We start from the raw sequence: 17,590 nt of genomic DNA on the forward strand, positions 1-17,590 counted from the left end.
CAGGGTGTATTGTCAAATAGTGGTGAAAAGGGTGTACTGGACCAGACCACTCCAACATGAACCATAACAGTAACTTGCTGCCATTATCGCTTCATCCAAATTCTACTATGCTGTCTGCCAAGAGTTCCTCAGTTCCCATCTGATAATCTGGATTCTTATCGTAGTTAGTAATTATGTTGTACATTAACATTTTCAGATGACCTATAATGCTTTTCTCTGAGACAATAAGCACTTAAAACTATCCAACCTGCTATCAATGCAGCCTGTCCTCTTGACTTCCATAGACCGTACGATTAAGCTTCTGGGACTGGATTGAAAAGTATTCTGTGTATTTAGCTACTGATCTTTGTTACTCCGGGAAAGTCAAGTAATTATTTAAGAAGTTAGGCTTTTATGCAACATTGTATTTCACCTGACATGATCAAGTAATTACTGACCTCCCTTCCCATTATCCTATTGAGGGATCTGATCATAAAAAAGCAAGGCCCAACCCTTATCCAACTCTAATTCATACATGACTGAAGTGGGTTCAGAGGTCAAATGCACAATTTAGAGCTCCTTTCTACTTTTTTCCCATTTCTATCTTAACCTGAGCCAGATGTTTTTGCAAAGAGTTTTTTCTGACATTGATATCGACTTCAAGTTCAGTACGTTCGACCCACCATTTCACTTCCATTCTCTCTCTGTGTGTGCGTGTGCGTGCGCGTCCGTTCGTCCGAGAGCTCCTCAGGAGGAATCACAAACCCGCCCACAAAGCTGTGCCTAAACTAGACGGGACAGGACAGCTGACGTCCGGAGTTGTCGTATCTTGACCTAGCCAAGTTGTAATTACACATTTCTTCTGAAATCCCTTTATGTTACCTCTGGACTTAAACGAAGACATATTTTTCGTGGATTGTTTTAACGGTAAGTGGAGAAAATCTGAAGCAGTCTAGCTAATGTTAGTGAGGTCACAACTTCCTCAACTCACACACCACCGCTTTGTTTTACTAGCCAGTGTCTGTTGCGAACTTGTTAGAGCTAGCTCTAGCACTATTACTAGCTAGCTAGCACAAGCTAAGATGCATTGCTAAAATTAGGCTAGCTTTCTAACCCACAGTTGCAATGTCTTCAATGCAACGACAAGAACCATAACGTTTAATTTGTTTTTGACCAGTCTAGTACATGTGAGACAAATTGCTCACTTCGTAGGTCGACTACCAACGCTAAAACGGGGGTCTCATTATTTACAAAATGCCATAGCTAGCGAAATCATTTTGATGCTGTCTGTATGTAGAACATTTTTGATCATGCCCCCTTACAAGCTTTTTGTACTCTTCAGAATGATTAGTTGCTAAGGCAATCGAATTAATATGTAGCCAAGGAACTAAGGTTATTGAATTAGTTATCTAGCGACCAAGGTACTTGATACAATGACTGCACGTTGGAAAGGTAGCCTGTTTGCTAAATAAGAGTAAGACGTCCGGACGGACCTCTCAACTAGTGTTACTGTAGGCTACAGTATAGCTAGCTTATGTTCTAGATTGGATGTGATTGTGCTCTAAACTCCTATTGTCATAGCTAGCTCTAGCTGTGACATTAGCAATAGCTAGCTAACATAACTGTCCAACCTGCGTATCAACGTTTTTCATTCAACGTAACAAGACTCGCTTGCAAGTTTTGTTTGTTATTTAGTCAATAATTAGTTCAATACTAGTTCCAGTCCAGCTCAGAGGATAAGCAGATCTAGCAATTGTGGTATGGGAAAATATTTTCACTGAACAGTGCAAACACATTATATGCAACAAAGCACTAGCCTAGTTACACTGGTAATAAGATAAGGAAAGCACACATTTTTTTCTTCTCGGCAGTCATTGGTAACCGGTAATTACCTTTTACTTCTCGTGGCCGATACCAATAAGAGAACTGATAATTTCTTTTGGGGGTATTTTAGAATAACTCCAAGTTTACCGTAATTTCCATTCCGTTGGCATTACTATAACTCGAGAGTGTGTTTGAAAACTCATGGACCATATTAGGGGACCTTAGTTCTGTCCTTAACATCCATTTGACTTCTGGTAATGACTTATCTGTTAGCTCACGCAGCCTGCCGTCACCTGCTGGGATCTTTCTGGTAATACAAGAATGCCAAAATGCATCCTTCAGTATGCTAGAAGGACAGGCATGTGGCACTATGGTCTGTCTAATGCCTCTTAAACCTGACAAAATCAGCCATGAACTTCTGTGTATTTACTGAAGAGACGCGTGCCTAAACAAGAGCTTTGATTTTGATTACATTTCAGGAGGATGAAACAGACTTGCATAGCATGTAAAGAATTACATAATGTAAACCAGGTTTACATTATGTAAACATGGTAGTTTGTCTTGTAATGAAAACTGTTGAGTCATCTTTGGTATTCGTTATATACTCTGGGGCAACATTTCTTAGTTTCATGAGGACTTCTGGGGCGTACTTCTGCATACCTGAGCATGTCGATGGCTGTTATTGTCTGAGTCACCAATGAAGTATAGCTTTAACCTGTAATGTTTGTGTTACACACAGCAGCTGTGTGTGTGACCCTCTTAAAGTTTCTATATAAAAAGGAAGAAATAATACATCCGTTTCTTTTCCAACAGTGGTCCAACTTTGAGCAATGCTGTGGAAACATACTTTACCCTTATGGTCATAGATGTGTGTTGTATAAATAGGTTTGAATGGCAGTTGGCTTTTCTACTTTTTCTATGATCAGGCAACCCTCTCCGTAATCTCTCTTAACTTCTGCACAGCCATTGACTGTCTGCGTTGGGTTTGATGAAGCTACAATGTTATTTTGGTCTCCAGCGGACAGATATTTGGCACAGCTTTTGACAGAAAAGCTATTTATGGTCTGTTGTTATTTTGGGTGTGTCTCATCTGAGGGATTCTTCTTCAATCGACATTCATGGTAACTGTGTATCACACAGTGGTTGTCAAGACCGTCTCAGTAAGGAACCCAGGGGGCCTCGTCACTGTCAGAAAATCTGCACCTTTGACTGGAATGTTAGCGGAAATTACTTGATTAAAACCTAAAAACACACACGTACGGTGTGGTTATACGTTTTTTAAATTCTGTGTCAAGTTGACTATTTGACATTTAATGTGGAATAGCGTTTGTTAGGCTTAAATGCCCGAGAAGAGCAGTCAATCACAACTCAGCCAAGAAGGAATAGTAAGAATTGTGTTGCTCGATTTGAAACATGGAGTGATATTGAAGGAATATCTCTTAGTGTTTAGTCTCACTATTTTATTTTCTCTCTCACACAGATTGCTATCTGCCCGTCACCTTTATGCCAGACTAGACCTGCTCTGATCAGAAAAGAAAATCCCCCACCCACCCAGACCTGAAACCCACCATGTCATAACAGCTGAAACTCCCACTCGCCCCTCTGACCCCTCCCTCCCCTCTGCGTCTCCCGTTCCCTGGGACGGTGACGCCAGCTTCCCTCCAGGAAGATGAACCACCAGCAGCCTCCCCACGGCGCCTCGGGGTCCGAGCGCGACCTCCACTCGGCCGCCTCGTCCGTCAGTCTGCCCTCCGGCCGAAAGACGCCCAAGAAGAGACGCCTCTCCCTCCACTCGCTCTTCGGGCGGCGGCGGCGCCCCGAGCGTGACCCCAAGCGCAAGTCCCGCGCCCTCCGCGGCGGAGGCGGGGTCGACGGGATCGCCAGCGTGGAGAGCATCCACTCCTCCGAGGCGGGCCACAAGGGTTACGCTCCCCCGGGGGTCCCCTCCACGTCCTCCTCCGCCTCCTCCGTGTCTCCGTCCTCGACCGGCGACCTGCTGGAGTGCCCGCTGTGCCTGCTGCAGCACGCCCGCGAGCGCTTCCCCGACATCATGACGTGCCACCACCGCTCGTGCGCCGACTGCCTGCGCCAGTACCTGCGCATCGAGATCTCCGAGAGCCGCGTCAACATCTGCTGCCCGGAGTGCTCGGAGCGCTACAACCCCCACGACATCCGCATGATCCTGGCCGACCGCGCCCTCATGGACAAGTACGAGGAGTTCATGCTGCGCCGCTTGCTGGTCGCCGACCCCGACTGCCGCTGGTGCCCCGCCCCCGACTGCGGGTAAGAACTTGACCGGGAGATGTGGCGTCTATGGGGCATGACACACTTTTTTGGAACAGCGAGTTCATGCACTTTAGCTCGGTAGTAGAACATTTGACTGCAGATGAAGGTTTGCATCACAGGTGCAACATTTTAATGGATGATCCGTTATGTCCGTTAAATGATTACAACCGAAGAGGTGACATTTCTGCACTGCACCCAAAAAAATGTTGGCCCTCGATCTCAAATAACCCCCCCCCCCACACACACACACACTGTTTTCCAGGTATGCAGTCATTGCCTTTGGCTGCGCCAGCTGCCCCAAAATCACGTGTGGCCGCGAGGGCTGCGGCACAGAGTTCTGCTACCACTGCAAGCAGCTGTGGCACCCCAACCAGACGTGTGACGCCGCCCGCCTGCAGAGGGCCCAGAGCCTCAGACTGAGGACCTTCAGATCCTCCTCCCTCAGCTACAGCCAGGAGAGCGGGGCCGCAGGTGCAGCACGCGCCCCAAAACAAACGCACCCTTTGTGTACTGATACATATACCAGATATATATCAGATTGAAATACACATGTTGAACCTGTGGCTCTGTTCTCCACCAGCTGATGACATCAAACCCTGCCCGCGCTGCGCTGCCTACATCATCAAGATGAACGACGGCAGCTGTAATCACATGACCTGCGCCGTGTGCGGCAGCGAGTTCTGCTGGCTGTGCATGAAGGAGATCTCTGACCTGCACTATCTGAGGTGAGACCCACACTCACCCACCCCTGTCAAAGACATTCCTGATGTTATCGTCAGTCATATCACTGACACTATTTCGAAGGCACACAAACAATGTATTGTTTTTAAAGAAGCTTAAACCGGTCTTACCTGTGACAAGACTCAAATGACCCATTGTCCAATCAGCATGTCGGTGGGTGTGGTGTTTCCAGTTAGGTGTGTGTGTGTGGGGGTGGGGGGTATATTCAGCTAGACAAACACATCGAGTCCTTCTGAATCCAGGTTTTTTTCAATTTAGTCATTTAGCAGAAGCTCTTATCCAGAGCAACTTACAGTAAGTACAGGGACATTCCCCCGAGGCAAGTAGGGTGAAGTGCCTTGCCCAAGGACACCATGTCATTTTGCACGGGCGGGAATCGAACCGGCAACCTTCTGATTACTAGCCCGATTCCCTAACCGCTCAGCCACCTGACTCCCTCTTTCCTCAGTTGTGTGTCCCCCCCCCCCCCCCCCCCCCAAAGACAACGCAGTCTAACCCAAACAACCCAAGCTCGTACAAACACAAACCCCTCCCCCCAGTCCCTCAGGCTGTACCTTCTGGGGCAAGAAGCCGTGGAGCAGGAAGAAGAAGATCCTGTGGCAGCTGGGCACGCTGGTGGGCGCACCCGTGGGCATCGCCCTCATCGCCGGCATCGCCATCCCCGCCATGATCCTCGGGATTCCCGTTTACGTGGGGAGGAAGGTGAGGTTCAGCCTCTTGGTGCCTGAGGATCAAATACGTCTGGTTCACTCAGTCAGGATCTTTTGTGTGTGTGGTTCATGTTGGTGGTTTGTGTTCATTGCTATGTTCCACAAAGTCTAAAACTGATTTAAAGATGACCGTCCACCTTAGAGCAGAGGCTTATTTGTAAATGATGTCCAGTCCTCTTGGTGTAGCCTACGTCAGTGTTTTATCAAAACAACACATCTGTCGTCTCTGTGGTTCGGACCACTGTCTTTTCTCCCTGCTTGTGCATCAGATTGCATGTTTTTCTAATGTTGAGCGGACTGGGGATTTGATTACTTTTGTAACTTGGACCAGCTGGGCAACCTCCTCCACATTCAGATTGATAATGGGCTAACCATCAATTGGCTCTGATCTGTCTTTCTGTTCCACATTGATAATGAGACATCCAGCCAGGGCCCAAGTTTCAAGTCATTGTGTGGCACTTAGATTTCTGTCACTAGCCTTTTTCTTACTTTTCAGAAATTTGAAATCTAAGGATGTGTTTAGGTATCCTATATGTTTTTTTTGTGGGCAGTTTGCCTCTTAACCTCTGGCTAACCTGCCCCTTTCCCCGCAGATTCATAATCGCTATGAGGGCAAGAACATCTCCAAACACAAGAGAAACCTGGTGATAGCGGGTGGTGTGACCCTGTCTGCCATAGTGTCACCAGTGGTGGCAGCCGTCACCGTCGGTCAGTCCATCATCTCGCTTTTCTCTCCCTCACCGTTAATGTCAACTTCTTTGTCTCTTTTTGTGAGGCATATTAGCTTGGAGACCATAAGTGTGTTTGTGTGTCTGTCCATAGGTATCGGTGTACCCATCATGCTGGCGTACGTGTATGGCGTGGTGCCCATCTCGCTGTGTCGCGGTGGCGGGTGCGGCGTCTCCACCGGCAATGGCAAAGGAGTTCGCATCGAGTTTGATGACGAAAATGACATGAACGTGGGCAGCGGGGTGGCAGCCACCGGTCAGTGTGTCCAATAATCATCTGAACCTCGTCCAGTACGCGTGAACTTCAAATCTATTCCTTGAGACAGTTTATTGAATTCTTTGTTTTAGTGATTTGTCCTCCCGTTTTTAAAATTATTTGTGGGTGCGTTGTGGTACAGTACATGGCCTTCCGTAGTGAAATGGGATGCCTCAGTTTCATGTGTTGGTCCAAGGAGTGACAGAATAAGGAGAACCTTTTGAACATGAGGAAGTATGAATAAAGAATGCAAGTATAATATAGGTATATTAAGATGTGCCTTTCCTCCACACTTACCAGACAGTCTTATGGATATTTTACGACTTGAAGTGGACCATGTTGTCTGTTCGCTACATCTCGCTCTCTCTCTCTCCTCTGGCCTTTCCCCTCTCAGCCCCTCTCACGATCCCCTTTTCTCCCTCCAATACAGATACCACCTCCGTCGCAGAGACGAGGCACAACCCGAGCATAGGGGAGGGCAGCGTGGGGGGCATGACGGGCAGCCTCAGCGCCAGCAGCAGCCACATGGAGCGCGTGGGAGCCATGCGGGACAACCTGAGTGAGAACGCCAGCACCATGGCCCTGGCCGGGACCAGCATTACCGGCAGCCTGTCAGGCAGCGCCGTGGTCAACTGTTATAACCGGTAAGAGAAGGGTGACGGTTATGATTAATGCCATGTAGAATGCAAATTGGGCTACCTATATCCCATTTTCATGAACGACTTACAAAGTGAAGGGTTGAGCTTGGTTGTGTATTTATGTGTGTAACACAAGACGGTGTACCCAATGTCTGTCTGTCTGTCTGCATCTGATAGGTTGGAGGTTCAGGCAGACGTGCAGAAGGAGAGGTGTAGCCTGAGTGGAGATTCAGCCACGGTCAGTCTGGGAACTAACAGTGACAACGCCAGCACAAGAGCCATGGCTGGTTCCATCCTCAATGCCTATATGCCTCTGGACAGGTCAGCACTGCCAAGCCCTCGCTTGACAAAGGACGACAACACATTCTTTTCTTTTTTTGTTACACTTCCAAAGTATGAGCACAGGGTCAAACCAATAGAAAAGCTACAGCAAGATAGGTCTCATTATTAACCTTTTATTTACATCGCCATTGTCAGCTCTAATGTGGTACATTTACATTTAGTCATTTAGCAGACGCTCTTATCCAGAGTGACTTACAGTAAGTACAGGGACATTCCCCCGAGGCAAGTAGGGTGAAGTGCCTTGCCCAAGGACACAATGTCATTTTACACGGCCGGGAATTGAACTGGCAACCTTCAGATTACTAGCCCGATTCTCTAACCGCTCAGCCACCTGACTCCCTGGTAGAGGTCCATTCTTGCTAAGAGTTGCTATTTGTGTTGTCGCCCCACAGAGATGGCGGCAGCAACCTGGAGGGCCAGGTGGACCTGGAGGGCCAGGTGGACCTGGAGGGCCAGGTGGACCTGGAGGGCAAGCAGGAGAGGAAGCTCCGCCACCCCAGCACCAGCAGCAGCCTGGACGACGCCAGCAGCAACGGCCCCGGGGGCGCCTGCCCCCCTGGCTGCCCTCACGACCCCAGCTGCCGCTGGACCAAGGAGTCGTCCACGTGCTCTGGCGGTAAGAAGAGCAAGGGCAAGCATCGGAAGAAATGCGGTGGCGGGAGCAAGATCGAGGAGACGCGGGAGGACGTTGAGGCCCGCCTGCTGGAGCAGCGCAGCACCAACTCCAGCGAGTTCGACTCGCCCTCGCTGAGCGGGAGCCTGCCGTCCGTAGCCGACTCCCACTGCAGCCACCTGTCCGAGTTCAGCTGCTCCGACCACGAGTTCCCCCGCCCCCTGCCCCCCAGCCTGGAGCCCTACCCACGCCTCCCCATCGCCCCTCCGGATGCAGGGGTCACCCTGCTGGCTGAGGTGGAGAACGACCGACTGGAGACCTTTCCAGTCCTGAGAGGTGGCCCCACCTCCCCATCACCACCACCCCTCCCTGGTTACCCAGAGGGGGTTGGTGGGACTCTTCTCTTCATTGCCGAGGAGAACATTGGGTTGATTTGGGACAGTGAGCCCCTTGACTCCCTGGTTTTGGAAGAGGACCTGAAGGAGAATAATAATAACGACACCACCACAGCATCTGTGGTTCACCAGCAGCCTGCAAGCCCAGCCAGGAGTGGCTGTATTCAAACGAATATTTAGAGTCACTACACACACACTGACTTGCCTCGGATGCTAATGCTAACGGCTAACCTCAACCTAGCTGTGTCTGTGAAACTGTGCTACTTCTCACAGCTAACCTCAAGCCCTCCGTATAGAGGGAGTGCATCGCACACTCACTGCATTGGGGAGGTCAACCGTCTTGGTGATTGATGATTTGTCAGCTGTGGAAACAAGAATGTTGTGGGAAAAGTTAAGGTATTTGTGATACGGCAGAGATTAAAATGAGATGAAAATGAAAGACGAACCCAGTGAGGTCAGAGCTAATTGGTTATCTGTTCCGACAAGGGGCGGGACTAGCTTTTGGGCGTGGGAGGTCCCAATGGCAGGACTGCCAGTCAGCTAATGCAAAGCCCCTCTCCATCTACAAGGCCATTGGTTGACACAATAGCTGGAGCACTATAGCTCTATGAATATTGAATGTACTTTGGCAGGTTTGAAGCAGGATTTATGTGGGGATGTAGCAGAAGACAGAAGAAAAGAGTTCAGTTTGGAATTACAGAGTGTGTCCACTTAGGAATTTCATTCTTTCAAAACACCGGCATGATGCCACAAATCCCAGATCAATCCCAGGATCCTTGTGTTGACCTGTGAATATGCCATAAGAAGATTAGATGGGTCACAGAAGTACGATAGAAATTCTAATCTAGACGTGCATCTGGCGTACAAGTTGAAGGTGTTTAGTAACTGATAGGATTTGAGAACTGATGACACTGTGGTCCACAACTGTGCCACCTGTCAAATCAAAGGGTGAATGTCAGTAGCCAATGATTAGTCGTTTCCTGCTCAAAAGGCCTTTAAGGGCTCATTGAACTTTTGGATGATTAAATTGAGGAGATTATACAAAAGTAGGCAGACTTTTGAGCGTTCACCTGAAAGTGTGATCAGAAAGCACCACAGCATAAAGGAATATGAAACTTTCTATTAAAGCTCATCAACGTGTCAATAACCTAAGAGGGACCATGCAATAGTCATATTTTCATGACGTTTCCATGATTACTTTTTTTAAAATTATGTAGTATTTTTTGTTTATTTTAGAGGACATGTTTTTTTTTCTAATTTTTGGTCCTCTGTAAGGTCCACCAGTGTTATGTGATGGTAGAAGCCCCTAGGGCCAAGTCAGCCCTAACCCACATGCATACTTCTATAGATATGAGATGACTAGACAGACAGGATGGCAGACATTCTGTCTTGCCTGTCAGATGCTACTACCATCTTGATTAACCCTATCCTGCCCTTCTCAGATCCACACAAGTGGAAAGCTTGTCTGATTTGGGTAGGAGTTGATTGCCATTTTGTAAAAGACGACCAAATGTTTATCATCCTTTTCAACAAGACAGATCAAAGCAGCTCCAAGCTGGATGAAAGAGTAATGAGAAATATTCTTGGACTAAGCTGAAATGTGTCTACGACCTAGAAGAACCATATGGACCTGCACTGAAGACAGGCTACATTCAGTTATTCAGATTATACATTTGGATTGCTTGATTGACATATGGAGAATTGTCAAACAAAATAAAAAAAAAGGTTGACTCATTTGTCATTTGGTGAAAATGTTATATTGGATCTTTCTAGGTTGTAGATGAAATAATGTTTATGGATGTCATGTACAGTATTAATGGTGCCTTTAAAAATATATTTTCCTCATCGTCAGGCCTGGTTTAGTGTTTGTCCATATTGCTGCTTCTTGACCTGTTGTCTCAGATGTCCACAAAGAAAACTGCATGGTCATTGGGAGGTCTTGAATCCGGAGGATGAATGTTTTCTCAAATTTGGTAGTTTAGACTGATGCCCTGCCTCACCCTTACCTAATGTGTATACACACACACACATCCATCAGACCTGTAATTGGTCCATGCTGTAACTGAGGTTAGAGAGGGCAAGGTCAAAAGAAGTAATCTGCACTGAAGTTCATGTAGCTGACCTGAACCCTTTGATTCCAGGATATCGAGCTTACGCTAAATTCAGACTTTTAGACACTTTCAAAGAGAACACTTTTCCAAAGCCTGTGACAAGACTGTTGAGAACTGTTTGCACTGGTATACCCCAGTTTCATTACATTTATGCAGTCATCACATGCTCACTATGTATTCTAGCCAAGTGAAAGAGGGGGGGGGGTGGCTAAAACAAACTGCAGTGATACAACAAAACCAAGCAACCAGACTGTTGGTGGCTGGCTCAAGTGGGGGAATAGGCTGGGTCGGTGTATGGCTTGTTCTGCAGATTAATTCAGTTAATTTCCCGTCCACAGTGGTGCTGCTTAATAATCAACTCTTAAATGGTTCGGTGCCGCAAGGAGGACTTTATTAGCTTCCTAAATTTCTGTAATTCATTGTATTTTTTGAATACTTGTGCCAGGTCTGATTTCGTACCTGCGCAGGAGAGATGTACTTCATTTGTTTGTTACTCATTTTTGCTTTACAATATGCATATCTAAAAAAATAAACAGCTGAATCAAGCAGTGTGGACAATTTCTGAAAAAGAATTGAGATTGTGATGCAGAGAATTGGATTTTGGAGAATGATTTTGTGTCAATGATATAAACATGCTGAAGAGTTTAAGGTGTATATAGTAAAAAGCAGAATTACCTTAATGTCAGTTTAGTCATAAAACAACTTCAAAGAAAAACATCCAAATTGCTTAAGGAATTGATTCAGAACATGCAAGCCATTGCATGTAGATTTTGTAAAGTCTACCCTGGCCACTAAGGAGGCAATATTTTACAACAAACCAATAAATACTGTATAAATGTATATACCATACAATTGTCTTGGTCACATTCAAGATTGAAACAAGATTGGTTGATCTGTCACTTATATCCACTTGTGTTTAGGTCACTGATTGGGTCTGACCAACTTGAAACAATTTTTCCCTTTTCAAGAATCCAGAATTGATCGATGAATCAAGAACTTATTTCAAGAATCATACACATAAGGATTTACTGATTCACGGATTTCACAAATCTGTCAATTGAGTTTGAATATTGATAAGGCACACACCTCTTTCTACGTGCATCTGGATACTGCTTGTATTTCACAACTATTTTCCAAGATGTACTTTCACGATGTAAACAATTGGCTTGCAGCGTTGCTGTTTTATCTATCACATCCACCAGGGGGGCTGTTTATGATCATGCTAAAGGAAAAGCTGCCTAGCTGTCTGAAAAACAGACAAGTTACAGTGCCGCTTGTCTGCCCAAGAGTTATGGAAAAATATTCCTGCTTTTTGGGACAAAATATTTGTGACTCTTAAAAAGCAGAGCTAGTCTATTGAAGATGACATCCTTTATCTTTGCCCAAAACTGGCAATTTCCATGGTGGGATGAGTGTGTTGGCGTGTACAGCTCTTCTGTGGGTCCTGCCCAGGAGTCTATTGTGTTAGTCTTTCTTCTCTCAATCTCTTCTTTCTTTTTCTGGAGCCTCTTCAATTCTGATGAGAGGAAGGGGAGATATAAATATGCAATGTTAAAATATTAAACATTCACTCCAACTAAGGACATATTGGTCACTGATATTCTCCATGGTTACAAAGGACACAAAGAACATACCACAATTATGATGCCAGAGTACAGTGAACCAAAGTGTGTGTGCATTCCTATACATAGTGAGTGTTTCAACGCCTGCTGTGCGTGTGTCTGTGTTATAAAACCTCTAACACTGACACAGTAGTGAGCGTGTTATGTTGGTTCGTCCTGTAGTTAGGTTCACCTACCCTGGGTTTGTCTGTTGCACCGTCCATCAGACTCTGTCGAAACAGGCCAGTCACAACCTCAAGCTCCTGTTCCGCTTCCTGGACATGAGGATCTAACTGTAGCACTTCCTGTAGGTCATTAGTGGCAGCCAGATAGTCCTGTGCATTATCCCACACACCAACAGATAGATGAAGTTACAGTGCACAACTATGTACACACACAAGCGAAGAGCGCTTGGGATGTAGACATACTGTACATGCATGCACAACACATAAAATCACCTGTAAACCCTTATGGGCCAGTGCACGTCTGTAGAAAGCCTTCTTATTGGTTGGCTCCAGCTGTAGGGCGGAGTCACAGTCCTGTCTAGCCTCTTCACAGCGGTCCAGTCTCAGGTAGCAGATGGCTCTGTGTGAACGGATACAAAGAACTGAAGCTAAAATAGCATTTATTAGGTCCTTATGTGAACTCTACTCTTGATTCATCAGTCCTTTTTTCCATTCCAAAATATAGGCTATACATTTGAGAGTGAGAGGTAAGGATAGCTGAGGTAAAAGATTTTACTTGGGCTTACACTACCCTATACTATTAAAACATTATGGTGTGTAATTCATGGTGTGTAAACAAAAAAAGGTTGCTTTTCTTATTAACGTAGAGACTGCAGTATGTCCTACAGTACCTATTTGTCAAGATGGAACATTCACCGGGCTTGATCTGAAGGCACTCGTTGTATTTTTCCAGGGCCTCCTGGAAGTGGCCTTTCCTCACTAGGTCATTCCCCGCCTGTTTGAAGGATGTGAAACAAGCCTCTTGTTTTTTGGCTGCAGAGGGGAGATGAGAACAACATGTCAAAAATAGAGCCAATCAGCAAAAGGACGTATTGTGCCTGTATGAGAATTTCTGTTTTGAGGTTTTTCTTCACAGTGCATCTGGCACAAACAAGAAACATTCCTATCAACCCTCCGGAATGTTCTCAAGTTTGATTAAAATAAATCAATAAATCATGAGCAGAATTAATGGCTTCAGTGGAAAATCGACTTCCTCTGCTTACTTTGGGGACACACACTCACCCATGGACACTAAGTGTGTGACAAAATTAAGTCATTACTTATAATATGTGAGATGATAAGGTTCAGTGTGAGACATATTATAAACTGTTCATATGGTGGCTCACCGGTACGTTTGCATACCATATGGGCTGAGCCCACAGCGGCCCAGGTTTGACTCCTTGGACATTTGTGCATGTCTTCCCCACTCTCTCTCCACTGTGTATCTCATACTTTCACCGTCAAATGAAGCATGAAAAGGCCACAAAAAAGGCTAATGTGTGATTTTTGTACAATTGAAATAGCTTGGACTCTACATAGCTGCTCTTTCCATTCCCCGAGTGAAATTTCTTACGTTTGGTGTGTCGTTCAAATATCTTATCCAAGTGTGATAGCCGACCAGTTGGGGACGGTGAAGACAGGACTGTGGCTCATTCTTTAGACTTTTTAACTGTACATATACTGTAATATACTGTACCACCTACCTTTTCTATATCTGCAGGTATGTTATAAGTGTGTTCAATCAGTAATTGTGTACTATTCAGAGATATGTTAATAAGCTGTGTTTTGTGTCATTCGCTTCTTCCGAATGTATGTGTGTGGATTATGTAGGGCCTCTCAGCTCCATTCTTCAGCCAACCAGTAGGAAACATGAGCAAGGTTGTTCCATTACAGCACAGCTGTTCTGTGACTATCCGGTTACACTCTGCATTATTAATTGAGTCTGAATACACTGTTGTCAGAAAGAGAGCTTACGCTGCCATTCACCTGATTCTCTGTGGCACAATCATTTTCTTATTTCATTATTTGTTCAAGTGCCCACACCGCTTGTAATGCAATCCAAAATGAAGAGTGTGTGAGAGTGACTGTGTCTGGCTGTGTGCTGGAGGTGCTCTATCAGACCGTTTCACTGTGCGCCAATGTAAACAGATAACATGGCTGACCTTCCTTCTGTGCAGCACGGGCCTCGTTGAGCTTGGCACTGTGGGGCTTCTCTTGGCGGTGCTGCTGGGCCGACAGAGGGACCAGGGGGATCTCTGGAAGCTGATCTCTCCAATTCGGACCATCTTGCTCTATGAGCATCTTGGTGATCCTGGGACACACACACACACGATCCATTATGGAGGCTCATGTTTCCTCAGAAAAACCAGTGTAGACAAGCGTATTAAAGCACTTTTGAATCAGTCTATTGAACGTAGCGAAATCGACGCAAAATATAACGTTGTCAACGTCATTTGTGACATTACAATCAATTCCAATGCCAAGTTTTTCACATTGACCAATGAGAATCCCCCATCGCACCCTTAATTGTCTGTGAGACTAATCCGATTGGTGCCCGGCTCACCTGTGAACGCTGTCATGGGCAGCCTGCGTCCCTGTGTCAATCTGCAGCACAGTCTTGTAATCCACATAGGCCTTACGGTAGCGCTCCAGTGACTCATAGGCCATGGCCCTGCGCAGGAGGGCTTTCAGGGAGAAGGGATGTAGCTCCAAAGCTCTGGGATGGGTAGGTAATAGGATCAGAGAGGAGGGTGAGCGACATGGAGGTTATGTACAGTAGTAGGGCGGGAGAGTATCAGAGAGAGAGAGAGAGAGAGAGAGAGAGACTCCCAGCCTGCTGTTGGTCACATCGTGTGCCAGGTGGTTGGAGACTTAGCCTCACTGAGCCTGGAACATGTGAGATTGAGCGTGCATTGAACATGTGCATAGCTTGCGAGTGCCGTTCCCGAACTTGCGAGTTTGAGGGTGTCTCTGACTACATCTGACACCCACTACCCACACACACTGATGTTTTGTTTCATATGTGTATTATCAGATGTATATGATTACATATGACAAACTACGCTTGGTTTTCAACAAGAACATATTTACTAACAACACCCTATTTTCTCTCTAAAACAATTACACTTGGGTTTGCCTTGGGGTTTTGCCAATACACCTCTAGGTAAGCACTGCCCAATCTACATTCATTTAGACTAGTCAGTACTGGGTGGATGTGTTGGGTTGTCGCCTACATCAGTGTCTAGAGGGTGAGCGCTTGATAGTAGAGCGGTACACACAAGTGAATGAAACTCCCTTTCATGGCACTGGCCAAGTTACTGTAGCTTTCAGGTGGGAACGTTGAGTGTCTCACCTGGTACAGTCACTGATACAGTCTACGCTGTTGCCATCTTTCAGGTGGCAGGCAGCTCTGTTGGAGTGCAGGATAGACAGGTCCTCTGGGCTGTCCACCTCTAGAGACACAAAATGACACTTCTATTTTCTTCTGACTACTGGAACTGCAGAGGTTAGTTCAAGGCTAGACTAATTTATCAAGTGGGTTTAGTAGTATTACTAGAAGTGGACAAACAACAACACCCTACTAACTTCCTAAGTGATTGTTGGACTGCAGCTTTTTAAATGGAGTAGTCAGTTATTTGGAAAAAGGCCTTCTACTGCTCTTTCTGTTGGAAGCACACACTGCAGCTTTAGAATGCCTGTTCGACCATCAATCACTCCACGCTAAGCCAACCCTGTCTGTCTTGGCTATGTGTGTAGATTTTAAAATCTAAGCCATGAGAATAGTCTTTCGTGCAAATGCTTTGAAGCTCATGAGAGTGCATGAATATATTTTAGGGTAAATGGTTGGAGAATATTGGTGCAATATGTGTACTCTTTCGTAATTTACCTTGAGTATTTGCTACATCACACAGTATGCTGCAGTCACTATGGAAACCAACCCACTAGTCCTAGGCCCAGAAGCCCTAAAGCTGAACTTGCATCTGATACCCCTCGACTTTCTGACACTAGCCTCTAAAAGAAACTGGATATTTACAGAGGTAATATTCTGTGTCTGCCAGAGCTAACTTTCTGTCATAATCCATTATTGACTCATTATTTCAATGTCTAAATGAAGCTCATTGACCCTAAAAAAATATATAAGGTAGGCCTTGGTAGAAAGGGGTCTACCTATTTTTTACATAAATAAAAAACAGGGTTTCGTTTCTTAAAAATGTTGGACACTACAGGTGCAAACCAACTATATATCACATAAGGCAAGTATTGACTGAAGTATAACAACATTCTAAAATGCAGTCAATTTAAAACTTCTCAGTTGTGCTGATTCACCTGCATCAGAACATCCAGAAATGGCTTGGGTGTATTTTTCCACTGCATCTCCAAACTGTCCATTTTTGAAAAGATGGTTCCCTTCATTTTTCAGGCGTGCCAAATGGGGTGGCAGGGCACCTGCAGGGGCATCCAGGTAGCTGGTGTCCTCAGCTACCCTACATTTGTTGTCTTGACTTTTCTTTTCCCCAACTTGACCCGCCGTCTTCTGGTTTCCATTGGCCACGGTGGCCGCCTTCTCTGGAGGTCTCTGCGCTCTGGGCTTCTCCGTGCTGCCTGCCCTACTACGTGTTCTGTTCCCTGGGATGGTCTGCTCGGCTTTAGTCCCCAGTCCATCTCCTTGGCCCGGAGGCCTCTCCTGTGTGTTCCCCATAGCTGCACTACTCGCTGCAGAGTGTCAAAAGCTCGCTCACTCCTTCCCTCCTCCACCCTCTCCTTCTCAAGCTGAAGCCTAATTGGCTGAAAGAATTCTGTCAGACACACCCCCATTGGAGGTGTCAGCAGTGACATCATGAGTGGAGCGGGGGGGGGGGGGGGGGTGTTGTTGCATTGCAGTGCCGCAGAGCTAAAGAGATAGGGACACTGGTCTGACTGGTGTGTTCAATGAGGAAAAAAATAATATAAACACGGACACTGTATGTATTCAGCTTTATTTTTTTCTACACTATTTCTATCTATTCTACTTTGTAATGTCTTGCTCTCCTGCACAACACCTAAGGCATATCATTATTCATGTATGTACTCACTTGGAAGCGTTGTGAATTAACCAACGACACATGTCCAAATGTTTAAAACAGGTTAACTGAATCTTATACACATATGTATATATAACTATATTCTGTTATATATTCAGCAAGGTTTCGAACCACATCAGCCAAAACTAACATACCATCATTAAATCATTATTTATCTCTAATTAGATTAAATATCAATGTAATATAGTAATATCCAAGCCACCAGAATGGTGATACCAGCACTAACCAACTACTGTAGAGTATGTTATGCCACCAGGTTATAAAGTGAGGTGTACATTAT

General features: G+C 45.7%; 2 protein-coding genes across 2 annotated transcripts; one reads left to right on the top strand and one right to left on the bottom strand.

Annotated features, from left to right (window-relative positions):
- Nucleotides 1-768: 768 nt before the first annotated feature.
- Nucleotides 769-9,402, top strand: rnf19a (ring finger protein 19A, RBR E3 ubiquitin protein ligase). The gene is made up of 10 exons (XM_067255818.1): nucleotides 769-906; nucleotides 3,284-4,086; nucleotides 4,352-4,560; nucleotides 4,670-4,814; nucleotides 5,370-5,532; nucleotides 6,134-6,248; nucleotides 6,363-6,524; nucleotides 6,955-7,168; nucleotides 7,340-7,483; nucleotides 7,897-9,402. The coding sequence occupies exons 2-10, from the start codon at nucleotides 3,473-3,475 to the stop codon at nucleotides 8,690-8,692; spliced, it is 2,562 nt and encodes an 853-aa protein (XP_067111919.1). The 5' UTR covers nucleotides 769-906; nucleotides 3,284-3,472; the 3' UTR covers nucleotides 8,693-9,402.
- A 2,339-nt stretch (nucleotides 9,403-11,741) lies between these two features.
- Nucleotides 11,742-17,071, bottom strand: spag1a (sperm associated antigen 1a). Its single transcript, XM_067256038.1, has 8 exons — nucleotides 16,556-17,071; nucleotides 15,582-15,681; nucleotides 14,793-14,945; nucleotides 14,392-14,540; nucleotides 13,081-13,222; nucleotides 12,683-12,809; nucleotides 12,422-12,559; nucleotides 11,742-12,139 (listed from the first exon to the last, which is right to left on the bottom strand). The coding sequence occupies exons 1-8, from the start codon at nucleotides 16,926-16,928 to the stop codon at nucleotides 12,134-12,136; spliced, it is 1,188 nt and encodes a 395-aa protein (XP_067112139.1). The 5' UTR covers nucleotides 16,929-17,071; the 3' UTR covers nucleotides 11,742-12,133.
- Between the last annotated feature and the right edge of the window lie 519 nt (nucleotides 17,072-17,590).

This window comes from Osmerus mordax, chromosome 18 (genome assembly GCF_038355195.1).
Source record: "Osmerus mordax isolate fOsmMor3 chromosome 18, fOsmMor3.pri, whole genome shotgun sequence".
Lineage (NCBI taxonomy): Eukaryota > Metazoa > Chordata > Actinopteri > Osmeriformes > Osmeridae > Osmerus > Osmerus mordax.